This window comes from Sphaeramia orbicularis, chromosome 10 (genome assembly GCF_902148855.1).
Source record: "Sphaeramia orbicularis chromosome 10, fSphaOr1.1, whole genome shotgun sequence".
Classification (NCBI taxonomy): domain Eukaryota; kingdom Metazoa; phylum Chordata; class Actinopteri; order Kurtiformes; family Apogonidae; genus Sphaeramia; species Sphaeramia orbicularis.
The window spans coordinates 49,205,092-49,223,243 of record NC_043966.1 but is presented as its reverse complement, the minus strand read 5'-3'; the positions used below and the strand labels follow the sequence as shown (position 1 = coordinate 49,223,243).

The 18,152-nt window shown below is 40.7% G+C and overlaps 1 protein-coding gene across 3 annotated transcripts in view; it reads left to right on the top strand.

Annotated features, from left to right (window-relative positions):
- The window catches only part of LOC115426941 (ETS-related transcription factor Elf-2-like), an 88,590-nt gene extending 70,977 nt beyond the window's left edge, over positions 1-17,613 (top strand). For 2 of the 3 annotated variants that reach the window (XM_030145224.1, XM_030145222.1), the window contains exons 6-9: positions 977-1,060; positions 12,149-12,341; positions 12,457-12,698; positions 16,433-17,613. In XM_030145224.1, coding sequence (XP_030001084.1) covers positions 977-1,060; positions 12,149-12,341; positions 12,457-12,698; positions 16,433-16,998 — 1,085 coding nt within the window. In that variant the 3' untranslated portion in view covers positions 16,999-17,613. Of the gene's footprint in view, positions 1-976; positions 1,061-12,148; positions 12,342-12,456; positions 12,700-16,432 lie in introns of all 3 variants that reach the window. The other variant, XM_030145223.1, reaches the window with a different exon arrangement.
- The last annotated feature ends 539 nt before the right edge of the window (positions 17,614-18,152 follow it).

Sequence of the window (18,152 nt, the reverse complement as noted above, 5' to 3'; positions counted from 1 at the left end):
CCAGGCCCAGTGAGAGCAGCTTGTTGACCACCTTTTCCAGGTTGATGGTCTTGAAAGCAGAGATGAAATCAACAAACAGCAACCTCTGCATTCTTCGTGCAGCTTTGTAATGTTACAAATAAATAACTTTATGTTGCATGATGAAATTGAAAAGATAAAGTGAAAAGTATTAACATCCTCGTTGCTTAGATAATTATTCAAATGGCCTACAAATTAAAACTGACCCAAAAAAAGTATGACATAAATTGTGGCCAATGTGAGGTTAATAATGTAAATGCTCATCACAAAAGATGACCATTGACTGTCGGCTACAGAAAGGCTCCCCCTCCTCACAAAAGCCAATTAAACCACTGCCTACCATGACTTGGTCCTGATCATATAGTAAATTAACAGTAGCAGAAAAAATAACCTGGATCAGTAGTGTCATGTAAATGCAAAGGCCATGCCTGAATGCCCATGATGATGTGTAATTACAGCAGTTTGTACACAGACCTGTATATGGTAATGTTATTATGAATTGGTTAAATTTGTGAGTTTGCTATAGATTTACCATGCCTGCAGTTAGTGTCACATTTTGCAAGCTTTTCATTTTCAGCTGTGACTGTCAGGTAATGCATTGGTTCCTAATCTTTCTGTATGAAAGTACATAAAGTGAAGGTCTTGGGGGGGTGGGGGGGTAGCAGTTTTGAAGGAGTCTGGAATATTTTTATTTTGACAAAGAGCAAATGCCCTGTTGATGAGTATTCAATTCAAAACCAGTTTTTCACCTGGTTTTGAGCCAAAAGGCGGGTTGTACAGTGGTGAATTGAACTTATTGGACCTTATAGTGTGTGCTTAACTGACAGACTTGAATCTGCTGTATTTAACCTGATCCACATCCAAAAAGAAATACATTAGATCGGAGCAGTGATTACACCTGTCAAGACCTAAAAGCTGGAGAAATAAGGCTCTCACTGTGTGTCTGTGTTCAATGCAGGAGGACGGAAACCCAGAACACACCAGCCTGCATCCAATGGCTCCTTTGACCTGGGGATGAAGAAGAGACCAAGGGAGGGTAAAGGTTAGTGACACCACCTGGATCTATCATTAGGGACCAAGCCAAGAGGGCAGGTCCACTCACACAGTGAGTGCTGTGAACTTTGAACTGGATTTTGACCCCCTAAACATGCTCGAAAACTCACCAAATTTGGCACAAACGTCAGGTCCGGCGAAAAATTTGATAAAAGGCAAAAATTAACCCCGTAGGTGCCAAAATGGGCTCTCTAGCGCCACCTATGTCAAAAAACACGGAAACGCCATAGCGTCCAGCAGGAATGTCTGAGAGACATGAAACTAATGCCAAAATGTTTGTTATATCGAGCACTACAAATGTTCCAGTGGGCACCAAGAGCTAACTCCAACAGGAAGTCGGCAAATTGCCTTTCAAAGTAAAACCCTCAACTTAAAACTAGTATGAGCCAGTTTGTCATATTGGCTTCTAAATAGCATCAAAAGATAGAGTAAACCCTTCTTAAAAAACTGTCTTCGCAAATTTGTAATTAATGTCTTAGTTATTTTTTATAAGCTCGGAAAAATGCGATGTCTGGGACTAATTTTTCAATTTCGACTTTTCCTCACGTTATATATCCACACGTTCAGAAAATTCACCCCAATTCTCCCGTGCAAAAATTTTTGAGATAGGATGTACAGTTATGGATTTATAAGAAATTGTTCGTTTTTATGCTTTTTTCGTTTTAAACTGCCATTTGACCCCCTCAGCATGCTCAGAAACTCACCAAACTTGGCTCATATATCAAGTCTGGTGAATACGTTCATACAATATCAAAATTAACCCATTAGGTGCCAAAATGGACTCTGTAGTGCCACCTATGTAGTCAAAAACACACAAAAGCTGCCCTAGTGGCCAGTAGGAATGTCGTACAGACATGAAACCAATGCCAAAATGTTGGTCTCATCGAACCCGACAAATCATACACTCACACTCATGAGCTAAATCCAACAGGAAGTTGGCAATCTGCCTCTGACTGTATTCTACCTTCAAAGAATTCATTGGAAGTGGCTCTTTTCCACCATCACTGCTTATTCAGTTCAATCTCTTATTACAAATATGATATATTAATCCACAAAGGACACTTTCTGTTTTCCTCTAGTCCAAGAATTTTTGAGATACGATGTAGTTATAAATTAAACAGTTTGCTTCAAAGAATAGCTGTCTCCCTCTTTGAGAGTTTAAAGAGGTGACGACCTGCCAAATTCTTCGCATACCGATGCCTGAAAGTGGATTGGCTGAATCTTTTCCTGTGTAATGCATACAATGAAACCACCAGGTGGTGCTCTAAGACCATGAACAGACAGTCAGATTCCTAGTTTGACTTAAAAACTTGACAAGACTCTTCACTGTCAATCTCTACACAAGAACATTTGAACAATTCAGAAAAAATACGAAAATTACTTAAGAAATGTTTTTATGTATGTAAAAAATTATATATGAATAAAAGTTTAATAATAATGAAGACATGATAAAAACGTGAATGGTACACACACATACCCAGAAACAAACACAAACACACAAAGACACACACACCCACCCACACCCACATTAGTTTTTGCCAGAAGGCAAGGCCCCTATTTTTTTCGTTCGTAAAAAACGAAATTATTAGGGACCGAGCCAAGAGGGCAGGTCCAGTCACAGTGAGTGGACTTGCCAGAAGGCAAGGCCCCTATTGTTTTTCATTCATTTTTCATTATTAGGCCCGAGCCCAGACATACATGTTGGCGAGGGCCTATTAAAATTGCATGGTTCCGTTATTTTTTTAGGGACCGAGCCGAAAGGTAAGGCCCTCTCACACAGTGAGAGGCCTTGCCTGTAAGCAAGGCCCTATTGTTATTCGTTTGTTTTTATATTATTAGGGACCCGCGCCGAAAGGTAAGGCCCTCTCACACAGTGAGAGGCCTTGCCTGTAAGCAAGGCCCTATTGTTTTTCGTTCGTTTTTATATTTTTTTTCCCGACCGCCACTTTGTACTGGATTTTGACCCCCTAAATATGCTCAAAAATTCACCAAATTTGGCACACATGTCAGGTCTGGCGAAAAATTTGATAAAATATAAAAATTATACCAATAAGTGCCAAAATGAGCTCTCTAGTGCCCCTTATATACAAAAAAACGGCCCTAGCGCCCAGTAGGAATGTCGTAGAAACATGAAACAAACGCCAAAATTTTTGCCTCATTGAGCCCGACAAATCACGCACTGACACTCATGACCTAACTTCAACAGGAAGTTCAGAATTTGCCTGTCAAAATAAAATGCTCAAATTGCAAACTTCCAGTAGGAATGTCGTACACACACGAAACCAACGCCAAAATGTTCGCTTAATCGAGCCCAACAAATCACGTGCTGACACCTATGAGCTATCTCCAACAGGAAGTTCGCAATATGCCTTTCAAAATAAAATTTTTAAAACTAACTCGTATGACACTGTTTGTCGTATTGACTTCTAAATAGCACCAAAAGGTAGAGTGAACCCTCTTCAAAAAAGTGATCTCGGGCTTTTTCCATAACCGTCTTAGTTTTTTTTTTTTAGAAGCCCGCAAAGTTGCGATGTTTGGAACTCATTTTTCACTTCAGACATTTTCACCACATGTGACATATCTATCCGTTTACGGGACTCAGCACAACTCTCACAAGCAAAAATTTTTGAGATACGATGTACGGTTATTGATTTATAACAATTTGTTTATTTTCATACTTTTTCCACTTTAGACTGCCATTTGACCCCTTTAACATGCTCCAAAACTCACCAAATTTGCCATATATGTCATGGCTGCTGAAGACTTTGATTCAATATCAAAATTAACCCCTTGGGTGCCAAAATGGACTCTGTAGCGCCACCTTTGTACTAAAAAACACACAAAATCTGCCCTAGCAGCCAGTAGGAATGTCACAGAAACATGAAACAAATGCCAAAATGTTGGTCTGATTGAGCCCGACAAATCATACACTGACACTCATGAGCTAACTCCAACAGGAAGTTGGCAATCTGCCTTTGAAAGTTACTCTACGTTTCTGCAATTACTGCTTATTCATTTCAGACTTTTGACACAAAAGTTATACCTCGTTGAATTCCCACAAGTCCGCAGAATCCAAAAGTGAAAGAATTTTTCAGATACGACCTACGGGTACGGAATAATGGTGATTTTTTGAAGAGTATGTTTAGTTTCACTTTTGACAATGACAAAATCCCTATATAAGGACTACCAGTGCACAAATGTATGTGTCTGATAATAGACTAGCGGATAGAGCAGTGGTCTATTGCATGGGAGGCATGAGTTCAAACCCCAGGCGAGACATTGACTTTTTTTTTTTTTTTTTTCTCCCCCCCTCACATGTTAAAACAGGTTTTGCTGCATTGTATCGTGGATATTGGACATTTTGCACACATTACAAAGTACACTGAGTACATTTTTTCAAAATACAACCCTTATGAAAAAAATAAATAATGTCTCTTACATAACTTCTTTTCATTTTTATGAGCAAACGCTCAACTGTTTGTACAATGTTTCTTCATTCAAAAGTACTCTTTCTCACAGACACACATGCTCACACAATAGGGTTTTTCCAAAATAATAGCCTTAAATGTGATAAATCATCACTTTTATGCTGAGTTATTCATACAATTTCAATTCATTTTTCAAACTGATTCTTTCTCTGACATACAAAACAAATGCACATACACACAGTAGGGTTACCAAAATAAAAGTCTCATTTAAAGGTGATGGTGGTTTCAGGAGAGGGTCGCTGGTGTTCTGTAGAGATGTAAGGAGGACAGACACTAAAGGGTGGGAACTGGTATCAGGACAGAGAGGTGTGAGTGGAGCTGAGGTGTCGACGGTCACGGGAGGCGGATCGCAGGGTAGGCGAATCGCGTGGGAGGCGGATCGCCCAGTGCGAGGTCCCGCCCAATGCTGCTTGCAGCTTTAATTATTAGTATTATTCAGACACCACTTTGACCTGGATTTTGACCCCCTAAACATGCTCGAAAACTCACCAAATTTGGCACACATGTCAGGCCTGGCGAAAAATTTGATAAAATGTAAAAATTAACCCAATAGGTGCCAAAATGGGCTCTCTAGCGCCACCTATGTGAAAAAAAACGGCAACTGCCCTAGTGGCCGGTAGGAAAGTCGTAGAGACATGAAACCAACACCAAAATGTTGGTTGGACAATGCTCTACAAATCATCCACTGACACTGATGACCTATCTTCAACAGGAAGTTTGCAATATGCCTTTCAAAATAAAATTTTTCAAAATAACTCAGATGACACAGTTTGTCGTATTGACTTCTAAATAGCACCAAAAGATAGAGTGAACCCTCCTCAAAATAAAGATTTCGTACCTTTTCTATAACTGTCTTAGTTTTTTTTTTTTAGAAGCCCGCAAAGTTGCGATGTTTGGAACTCATTTTTCACTTTGGAGTTTTTCCCCACATGTGACATATCTATCTGTTTACGGGACTCAGCACAACTCTCACATGCAAAATTTTTTGAGATATGATGTACTGTTATTGATTTATAACAATTTGTTTATTTTCATACTTTTTCCACTTTAGGCTGCCATTTGACCCCCAGACTTTTGACACAAAAGTTAAAGCTCATTAAATTCCCACAAGTCTGCAGAATCCAAAAGTGAAAGAATTTTTCAGATACGACCTACGGTTATGGAATAATGGCGATTTTTATGAGACTATGTTTAGTTTCACTCTCACAATGATAAAATCCCTATATAAGGCTTTCCAGAACAGGTCCCTGTGTGTCTGACAATAGACTAGTGGATAGAGCAGTCGTCTAATGTACAGGAGGTGTGAGTTCAAACCCCCGGCAGGTCAGTGACTTTTTTTTCCTCTTTTTTTTTACCCTCACATTTTAAAACAGGTTTTGCTGCATTATATTGTGGATATTGGACATTTTGCACACATTACAAAGTACACGGAGTAAATTTTTTCAAAATAAAACCAATATTTAAAATAATACATAATGTCTATTACATAACTTCTTTTCATTTTTATGACCAAACGCTCAACTGTTTGTACAATGTTTCTTCATTCAAAAGTACTCTTTCTCACAGACACACATGCTCACACAATAGGGTTTTTCCAAAATAATAGCCTTAAATGTGATAAATCATCACTTTTATGCTGAGTTATTCATACAATTTCAATTCATTTTTCAAACTGATTCTTTCTCTGACATACAAAACAAATGCACAAACACACAGTAGGGTTACCAAAATAAAAGTCTCATTTAAAGGTGATGGTGGTTTCAGCAGAGGGTCGCTGCTGTTGTGTACAGATGTAAGGAGGACGGACACTAAAGGGTGGGAACTGGTATCGGGACAGAGAGGTGTGAGTGGAGCGGAGGTGTGGACGGTCACGGGAGGCGGATCGCGGGGTAGGCGGAACGTCTGGTGCAAGGTCCCGCCCAATGCTGCTTGCAGCTTTAATTAGGGACCGAGCCGAAAGGTAAGGCCCTCTCACACAAGGAGAGGCCTTGCCTGCAAGCAAGGCCCTATTGTTATTTGTTCGTTTTTTATTATTATACTATCATCAATTTGAACTGGATTTTGACCCCCTAAACATGCTCAAAAACTCACCAAATTTGGCATGCATGTCAGGTCTGGCGAAAAATTTGATCAAATGAAAAAATTAACCCCATAGATGCTAAAATGGGCTCTCTAGCACCCCCTAGATACACAAAAACGGCCCTAGCGGCCAGTAGGAATGTCATAGAAACATGAAACAAATGCCAAAATGTTCGTCTCATCGAGCCCAACAAATCACGCGTGGGCACTCATGACCTAACTCCAACAGGAAGTTCAGAATTTGCCTTTCAAAATAAAATGCTCAAATTGCAAACTTCCGGTAGGAATGTCGTAGACACACGAAACCAACGCCAAAACCTTCGTTTAATCGAGCCCAACAAATCACATGCTGACACCTATGAGCTATCTCCAACAGGAAGTTCGCAATATGCCTTTCAAAATACAAATTTAAAATTAACTCCAATTACACTGTTTGTCGTATTGACTTCTAAATAGCACCAAAAGATCGAGTGAACACTCCTCAAAAAAGTTACTTCGCACTTTTTCCATAACTGTCTTAGTTTTTTTTTAGAAGCCCGCAAAGTTGCGATGTTTGGAACTCATTTTTCACTTTGGAGTTTTTCCCCACGTGACATATCTACGCGTTCAGGGGACTCAGCACAACGCTCACATGCAAAATTTTTGAGATAGGATGTACGGTTATTGATTTATAGCAATTTGTTTATTTTCATACTTTTTCCACTTTCAACTGCCATTTGACCCCCTTCACATGCTCCAAAACTCACCAAATTTGCCATATATGTCATGGCTGCTGAACACTTTGATTCAATATCAAAATTAACCCCTTGGGTGCCAAAATGGACTCTGTAGTGCCACCTTTGTACTAAAAAAACACACAAAATCTGCCCTAGCGGCCAGTAGGAATGTCAGAAACATGAAACAAATGCCAAAATGTTGGTCTGATTGCGCCCGACAAATCATACACTGACACTCATGAGCTAACTCCAACAGGAAGTTGGCAATCTGCCTTTCAAAGTTACTCTACGTTTCTGCAATTACTGCTTATTTATTTCAGGCTTTTGACACAAAAGTTATACCTCGTTGAATTCCCACAAGTCCGCAGAATCCAAAAGTGAAAGAATTTTTCAGATACTACCTATGGGTACGGAATAATGGCGATTTTTTTTTTTTGAAGAGTACGTTTAGTTTCACTTTTCACAATGACAAAATCCCTATATAAGGCTTACCAGTGCAAACATGCATGTGTCTGATAGTAGACCAGTGGTTAAAGCACTGGTCTGTTGTGCAGGAGACATGAGCTCAAACCCCAGACAGGACAGTGACTTAGTTTTTTCTTTCTTTTTTTTTTTTTTATTCTCCACCTCTCACATTTTAAAACACGTTTTGCTGCATTGTATCGTGAATATTGGACATTTTGCACACATTACAAAGTACACGGAGTAAACTTTTTCAAAATAAAACCCCTATTGAAAATAATGCATAATTTCAATTACATAACTTCTTTTCACTTGTAGGACCAAACGCTCAACTGTTTGTACAATGTTTCTTCATTCAAAAGTACTTTCTCACAGACACACATGCTTACACAATAGGGTTTTTCTAAAATAATAGCCTTAAATGTGATAAATCATCACTTTTATGCTCAATTATTCATACAATTTCAATTCATTTTTCAAACAGATTCTTTCTCTCACATACAAAACAAATGCACATACACACAGTAGGGTTTCCAAAATAAAAGTCTCATTTAAAGGTGATGGTGGTTTCAGCAGAGGGTTGCTGGTGTTCTGTAGAGATGTAAGGAGGACGGACACTAAAGGGTGGGAACTGGCATTGGGACGGAGAGGTGTGAGTGGAGCTGAGGTGTGGATGGTCACGGGAGGCGGATCGCGGGGGAGGCAGATCACCCGGTGCAAGGTCCCCCCCAATGCTGCTTGCAGCTTTAATTTTTTTATTATTTTACTTTCGCCACTTTGAACGCAAATTTGACCCCCTGAACATTAACGAAAAGTCAATTTTATTTGACCAAAAATTCAAGCCCGGAGAAAAATTTATTTATTTGAAGTCGCCAAGAAAAAATATCGCAAAATGACTCGGTAGCGCCCCCTCAAAAATCAAAATACATTACGCAATCAAATTTTTTTCATCATACAAACATAAAACTTGGTACACACATGCCCCATGTTGGGACAAGTAAAAAATTACATTATGGCCCCGCCCTAAACCCAACAGGAAGTCGGCCATATTGGATGGAAGTGTGGACCTCTAAAATCCCACCCCTCATACTTTCATCATCTCCTCCTAGGGTTTACATCCAATTTGGACCAAACTGGGTGAAAATCACCTACACACATGTGTGATCAAAAGTTATCACCTACATTTTTGATCAAATGTTGGGCGTGGCTGCGATGACCTCATAACGAAGCGGCCATTGTCAGAAGTATAAAAGTGTGTATATCTCGCACAGACAGTTTCAGATTGAGTTGGACCCAATTTAACATTTGTGTGGAATGACAACCTGAACACGATGATATGTAACTCGTATGGTTGGATCGTAAAATGGCTCTCTCACACCCCCTACAGTTTTTGAATGGGAACGAAAAAAAAATTTTAACATAGGAAAAAGACATTTGGCACACACATCCCTCATGCCAAACTGAACCAAAAAGCCAATGACGTCACACCCCTATTTACAATCATGTTGCCATGACTACACCAAAACTGTGTCATTCAAATGAATGGGGTTTTTCCACAAGGATGTTATTGCTGAAAAACTCTTTGTGTTTCACTAAAGGTACACAGACTGAAAATTACACTGTGGAAAAGTAGAATTTTCCAGCAAGAAGAATTTTCAAAATATTGAAAAATGACTCGGCCACGCCCCCTCAAAATATGAAAATACATTGCACGGATGGGAACCCACCCAAAAAAAATTTCCACGTACAAACATGAAACTTGGTCCAGACATAGCCCATGGTAGGACAAGTAAAAAATTACATTATGGCCCCACCCTAAACCCAACAGGAAGTCGGCCATATTGGGTGGAAGTGTGGACCTCTAAAATCCCATCCCTCATACTTTCATCATCTCCTCTGAGGGCTTACATCCAATTTGGACCAAACTGGGTGAAAATCACCTACACACACATGTGATCAAAAGTTATCATCTACATTTTTGATCAAATGTTGGGTGTGGCTGTGATGACCTCACAACGAAGCAGCCATTTTTAGGAGTATAAAAGTGTGTATATCTCAAACACCGAGTGTCAGATTGAGTTGGACCCAATGTAAAATTTGTGCGGAATGACAACCTGAACACGATAATATGGAACTCGTATACTTGGATTGTAAAATGGCTTTCTGGCGCCCCCTACAGTTTTTGAATGGGACAAAAAAAAATGTTTTTTGACGTAGTCAAACAAAATTTGGCACACACATCCCTCATGCCAAACTGAACCAAAAAGTCATTAAGGACACACCCCTATTTAATATCGTATTGCCATGACAAAACACAAACTCTGCCATAGAAATGAATGGGTTTTTGTCAGATTCCCACCCCTCATACTGTCATCATCTCCTCCTAGGGTTTACATCCAATTTGGACCAAACTGGGTGAAAATCACCTACACACATGTGTGATCAAAAGTGATCACCTAAATTTTTGATCAAATGTTGGGTGTGGCTGTGATGAGGTCGCGATGAAGTGGTCATTTTCAAAATTATAACACTGCTTATCTCGAAGAATGTCGGATCCAGCCTACGATACGGTGTCCTCTCACTGTCGGTGGCCTCGGCGGTTGCATCGTGAGGCGGTCGCACGGGAGGGCAAGGGCCTTAACACCGCTTGCGGTTTGAATTATTTTCCGTCCACCACTTTGAACTGGATTTTGACCCCCTAAACATGCTCGAAAACTCACCAGATTTGGCATGTATGTCAGGTCCGGCAAAAAATTTGATAAAATGCAAAAATTAACCCCGTAGGTGTCAAAATGGGCTCTCTAGCACCACCTATGTCAAAAAACATGGAAACCACCATAGTGGCCAGAAGGAATGTCCGAGAGACATGAAACCAATGCCAAAATGTTCATTCCATCGAGCACTACGAATGTTCCAGTGTGCATCAAGAGTTAACACCAACATATATACATAAATGAGGACATGATAAAAATGTGAATGGTACGCACACACACAGACACACTCACATTCACACTATAAAGTTTTTCAAAATCAAAGCTTTTATAAAAATGGTAAATTATCACTTCTATGCTCAGCTGTTAAGACAATTTCATTTCACTCAAACGGATTCTGCCTGTCACTCACACATGCATACACACACACAGTAGGCTTTTCAAAATAAAAGCCTCATTAAAAGGTGATGGTGGTTTCAGCAGAGGGGCGCAGTTCTGTAGGGATGAAAGGAGGACGGATGCAAAAGGGAGGGGGCTGGTGTCGGGACGGAGAGGTGTGAGTGGAGTGGAGGTGTCGACGGACACGGGAGGCGGAACGTACGGGAGGCAGAACGTACGGGAGGCGGAACCCATGGGAGGCCCGGTGCGAGATCCCGCCCAATGCTGCTTGCAGCTTTAATGTTCATAGTTGTTATCATATAACAGTCATTTACTGCAGTATACCTGCTGTGTTTGTCCCCTCTGCTCACATCGCCCCATCTCTAGTCGATCACTCTCTCTTTCAGCTCACAGTACACCAATCATGAATCATTGTCAGAGCTAAGCTAATGCTAATGGTCCTCAGTTTTTACCCCTTGGCCAACTTCTGGCTGAAGGGATATTGTAATCGTTTTGTTGTCTGTTACTCCATCTGTCTGTCCATTCAATGACATAATTGCTTCATCTGAAGAATGCATTAAGATATCTACACCAAATTTATACTGTGGATACATCTTGACATGGAGCACAAACCAAGTGAAAATAGGTGACCTTGACCTACTTTTTCAAGGTCACATGACAACAAGTATTTTCAACAACGTAATCACATTTTCTGAAGAATGCATTGAGATATCTGCACCAAATTTTGTATTGTGGATGCATCTTGGCATGCAGCAGAAGCCTATTGAATATAGGTGACCATGACCTGCTTTTTCAAGGTCAAGTGGACTTGTGCCTTCTGCAGTTATAAGTACTGTCAAATATAAATGTAATGAGTAATTGTGTAATTATTATTACATATACGTATGTAGTAAGTTTATGCAAAGACAGTCTAATCTAAATTAAAGAGCAGTAACTTTCAATAGAATCTATATTTGGCCGAGGGGTATTAAAACTGCGCAGCACGTTATGTTTACTTGTTGAAACAGCATCTGAACTCAATTTCATGTAATTTCAAGGATTAATCTATTTGTTTTAAGATTGGTGTTTATTATATACAAGGAACATACATACATACATATATATATATATATATATATATATATATATATATATATATATATATATATATATATGTAATATAAGGAACATGATGGGTTCTCATTCTTCCTCATTCTTTGTTTCCTTGCTTCGTGTCCTCTAGGTAATACCACATATCTGTGGGAGTTCCTCTTGGAACTACTGCAGGATAAAAACACATGTCCCAGGTACATCAAGTGGATGCAGAGGGACAAGGGCATCTTTAAACTGGTTGACTCCAAAGCCGTGTCTCGACTGTGGGGCAAACACAAGAACAAGCCTGACATGAACTATGAGACCATGGGCCGAGCCCTCAGGTAAAGCTGCTGTTGTACCCCCCCCCCCCCCCCCCCCAAAAAAAAAAAAAACAAAAACACACACACTGCACCGGCCACTCCATCTCACACACTAACACTGTATGCCTTTGTATAGATATTATTACCAGCGCGGCATTCTGGCCAAGGTGGAGGGGCAGCGTCTGGCCTACCAGTTCAAAGACATGCCCAAGAACATTCGGGTCATCGACGACGATGAAGGCGAGGACATGGAGGATGGCGAGGCAGCGGTGTCTGCTCAGTACCCAGCACACCAGCAGGGCCCCCCCACCCTGGGCACTAGCTCCCCCACCCAGCCCCACCAGACCTACGTCACTGTCATCCCCAGCAACACCACCAGGTACAACAAACACATCCCAGTCTGCTGCTGAAGCACAGGTGGAGTCCATCATCCACCTGGGGTCAAGGCAGGAGGTGGTTCATATTTTAAAACAGCTGGAATGGACCACTGGCCTATGGTTTAATTACAGATAATAAACTCTGTAAAAAAAAAATAGAAGTTATACATGATCATGAGTGTTTTCTATAGTCTTGATGGTAATGATTATCTGAGAACTTAATTTATATGGAGCCTTTAAAACCAATGATTGCCAAATTTTTTTTAAAGGGTACCTGTTAGGGGTGGGCAATATGGGCAAAAAAAATATCTTGATTATTTTTTTTTTTTTAATTTCCCGATCAGGATAATCTGACGATATCCTTTAGATTGTGAATTTCTTTTCTTTTCTCTCTTTTCTTTTTTTTGTTTTACAAAAAATTTTTCTATGAACGTGCTCGGAAATCGCCTTTAGAATGCCTTAAGAACAACCTAAGAACAACGCACAACTTTTCATTTGTCCAGCATTCGTAGCGTTCTTAGAGGGGGTCACATACAAATTTTCAAGATGGAGTGAATGACTGGACTCAAATGCAAGGTGCTGAATGGAAAGTGTTTTATTAAAAGAAAAATAAACATGAAGAAACAACACAAAACCTGGAGGGAGATAAAGCAGAGTCCACAGGGTGACGAGGATCAGGGTAATGGAGAGAATGTGCGTGATGGACAGTTAGAGTTCGGCGCTCCATCTGTTAGTGTTTTAATATTCAGTTCCCTCTATTATTCTTGTGTATCTTTGTTTTACCTTTGTATACCTTCTACTTCAAATTTCTTCATTTGGTGTCTTATTATGACTCCAAATTTTTATTACATTTAATGATGCAGGTCAGGTGTTTCCCCCTGTATTCTCTACAGGTGTGTGTAATTCAGCACCATGAACAGCGCATAATCCCAAACACACAGAAAACATGCTGGCCAAATTTTAATAACTTGACTTGACATCACATTACTTCATATAACAATGTTCCTCTAACTTCTACCTTATTACTTAATTCTGTTACCTGCAGAAAAATAACAGGAGGGTAGTAATGAGTCAAGTCTTGGCTGACAGTGTCATACTGTTCATAGAGGTGCTGCCTCTGTATCTATGGCTGCACCCACTAACGTCTCTGTCTTCTCTGCTCTTCTTTGGGACATTCTAGAACATTTAATGTAAAAAAGCTAAATGTAGCTTAATGTCTGAAAACAGCAATCAGTCATCACCAAATTATGCGTGGACATCTATGGCTAGGAAAAGCTCTAGCACCCCCGTGACCCTCTCCAGGATAAAGCAGTTCAGAAGGTGAATGAATGAATGAAAAAACAATACTCCAGAGGTTGCGCTAGACATTTTTATTGTCCGTCATTTTGACGGACAGGGTCGTAAAAATTCCGTCATAACGTATTATTATCCGTCATTTCAATTTTTTATTTTTTAATGATAAAGAGATATATTTAGTAGTATTTAATGTTCAAAAACATTTCAATGATGCAGCAACTGTAGTTGCTGCTGGCTGATAAACCAACGTGATATCACGACTCGCATAATTATATACGCCATTTATAATTGGTGTGTTATGCACTGAGGGTTAGGGTTCAGGTTATATGAACCAGAGATCTACGCACAAATTGACATGCCATCAAATAACACATGAAAGGTAGAAAATGCGTACATATAGCACACCAAATGCCACTGGCGTATTCCTTGCTTTTCCGTCATCCTCCACCGCATCCGTCCCTCTTTTTTCACCGCGTTTATTAATGACATCGGATTTAACTGGGTTTTCTAAAATAACTAAGGAGACTCGGCTGTCTTCACAGTTTGCGCAAGAAAAGTAGCCTCTAATTTTGGCTAAAGTCAGCAAAACAACAACACAAGACTGGACACTGACTGATTAATGTTCACACTCACCATCAACTGGACAGGGGGTCTACTACAGGTGGACTAACTGGACAGGGGGTCTACTACAGGTGGACTAACGGTGAGTCATGTGACTGCAGTACCGCTGTTGTATTCAGTGTAGTTGTGAACAGTGGTGCTGTTGGTTCTGTACAGGTGGATGCTGTTATGGACTGTTTGATGCATCGTTAAGAGAGACAGACAGACCAGCGATTCTGCGAACAGGTTCTGCTCACAGTGTTGTGTGAAAACTTTCTTTGGTAGTATGAGACTGGTGTGTGTGTTCCTTTAAGTGCGAGAGCGGTGTGTGGTGCGTGCGTGAACGAATGGTGTGAGTGGTCGAGCAAGGTGAGGGAGCGGCAGTTTTGAGTATGAGTGTGTAAGAGGACAGAAGGAAAAAGTGTACAAAGATCGATATACTGTGCATAAATAAAAGCTGCTGTCTTCCACTACCGGCAAGGGAGTTAACCCGACATCGGCCCTGGAGGAAATCTGCCCTGTGCTCGCTGACTACGGTCGGACGAGCCGAGCAGGAAAGGTTAACAGTAGATTACCCTCAGTATTTGAATCTGTCAAAATGACGGACGGCCTTCAGAATTTTCCGTCATTTTAAAAAAAAATCTGTCAATGACGGAATATTTTCGGTTAACGCGACCTCTGATACTCTAAGATTAAACTATGTTGAGTTTTTTTTATTTGTTATTTGCGCATATGGAGAGGAAAAGGCTTAAAATGTAGACAGAATCCATAAAATTGGGGTTGTCATCGTGATTTTTGGTGAGGTGAAAGTGGATATGACTAGAGATGCCCACATTAACTCTGGTGATTATTGATCACTGTTCTTAAGCATTAAGCTACATTAAGCTTTTTTTTTTTACGTTAAACGTTTTAGAATGTCCCTCCCCTTCTGCTGCTGCTGGATTGAGACAGCAGCCACAACCACTTGATCTTCCTCTTCTTCACCTTGCAGTGGCTGTAGAAGTTTCAGTGTTGTGGGCATTATTGCCATGTTGAATGCAATGATCACAACACAGGACTTTTAGTACACGGCCACTGTTTATATACTGATCTAAATATTCTGAAAAAGTGCAAGATCTTCCTACCATCAACATCAAAGTGCCGTGAGTTGCACATAGGGGTGCCGTATGTCCACCTTACGACCAAAAAAATTCCTGAAGTGGATGAAGGTATGATGCAGGAAGGTCCCAAGGCACCCTTACGAAGAACGTGACAACTGTACGGTCTTTGTGTGACACAAAATCATGTAATTTTCTCACAGAGACCTCAAGTTGCTCTGGCAATTTGAACGGTAGCTGTACCAACTTCATAAGATGGCCAGAAGAAACTAATGCTCCCTCCACAAATGTTTATGAACTCCAGATTTCGTACGAACTGGGAGATTCTTATGAGCCCATCGTTCCTAAGAATCTTTGTGACTGAGGCCTTACTTGCACTTCATCACCTGGAATCAACAAGGGTGCATCACTTATGGCTGGCAATGGCTGTTCCCCATAGGTTCTGCCCACCCGCAAATCATGTGGTGCAAATCGTGGTGCATTGATGGTGATTTTTTTTTTTTTTTTTTTACTGAATTTGTCCCTCTCTTGCTTATATGTAATATGCAAAGCACAATTAATGTCATAAGCATGACCAAAACAGATAAACTTTAAGTGAATGCAAACATTGAACAATTGATTTTGTTCCAAAGTTCTTTTTTTGACAGTGGTGACAATCAGTAAACATAGTCAGCAGAGTCAAGAAAATAATTTTGTTAATCAGTAATTTATATCGTAGTAAACTGTCCTTTGTATTGTGTTTACAGGCCGATCCGAGCCATGCCGGTGGTGATGACCAACTCGTTAGGTCAGGTGACATTAAACTCCTCTCCCATCCTCACCACTACCACAGGAGTCCCGGTAACAGTGGCCAACGCTAATGCAACCCCAAAGCTGGTGATCCAGGCCCTACCCACTGTGCTACCTGCCGGTTCCAAAGCAGGAGAGAAGATCACCATCATCACTATCCCAGCCAATCAGCTGGCCACACTCATGCAACCCTCAGGTCAGGTGACGCAGCTCATCCAGGCCAAACCCGTGGTTACGCAGCTAGCACATGCCCCAGCCACCGCCACCACCAAACCAGCCACCACCACAGTCCAGCTGACACCGGGACGACCAATGCCGCAGCTCATCCTGGCCAAACCGGCAGCGGTGGCTCAGCCATTGCCACAGCTCTCTGTCCAAGTGAGTCAGCCTGTTCTGCCCAAAACCCAGAGTCAGAAGCACCTCAGCAGTCAGCCTGAAGCAGTGCAACCAGAGGTGGAAGCAGAGGCCCCGCCCCCCTCCAGTCCCCTCCCAGTAGCTGCAGAGACCCCAGCATCCTGAGGCCCTGTTCAGGTGGGCCACGAAGTAGGATCAGGGGGAGGGAGGGGGAAAGGAAGTGACTGAGGACACTGCTAAGGAAGCGCAGGACACATCCCACCCCCAGTCCCACCTCTCTACAGAGCATAGCTGCTCTCTGATTGGCTGAGACTGTCTCTTCTGGAGCAGATGAAGCCCCTTCAGAGGAATAAAGGGACTGTTGTTCAAACACACAGACACACAGCCTTAGATTGTACATGAAACCTCCTTTTTGTAATCAAACCTAATATAAACGCCTGATGAGACGTTGTAAAAAGCCTTTTTGATACTCGATGCTCTGTATCACATGTAGTATGACTTCTGTCTTTAGGTTCTCATAGTTTCCTGCTCTGTTCACACTTCTGTTTCTACACTGCAGTGTCACAGTCTTCATCAGCTCCAGTCTGGTTTTCCTTTTCTTTTTTTTTTTTGTTCAGAAAAAGGGAGTGAATGAATGTCTGCTTCCACGGGAAACAACCCAATGGTGTGTTCCTCATTCAAAATATACAATTTTTCCTTGAACTATCAGTGTATTGAAGTAGATTTTACTCAAATATGTATTATAAAAGACAAATGTGGATTAAAACAGTGTTCTGAGTACTTTTATTCAGAGGTGCATTAAGAAAGTGACACCCAGCCACAAGGAGGTGGTGTAGAGTCACTGCCCTATGACAACTGCAATGTTCACTTCTGGAAGCATTTCTGAAGGTAGAGGCACAAAGTGACAGTACAACTATCATGGTCTTACACTATTATTATTATTATATTATCATGAATTACTGTGGCCTTGTTAATGAAAACAGGTTTTTGGTTCATCATGGATGAACCCATATCCAGTGTTTGGAAAATCAAATACAAAAGTAAGCTGTACATGTTGTACTTGAGCATAAGGACCTTTTGAAAAAGAAAACTCTACAAATGAATGATTCGACCTGTATTAGTTTTAAAGCAACATAAGTCAGTGTCTCCTTTATGTTAGTCATTGTATTGTTTTATTGATTTAATTTATTTCAATACTTCATTTGGTACCATACAGTTTTAAGTGAGTTTGCGTCCATGTGAATAAGGTACTGTGGACAAATCCCCTCAGCTCATGTGATTGCCCTTGTTTTTAGGCCATATATTAACACAACCATTTT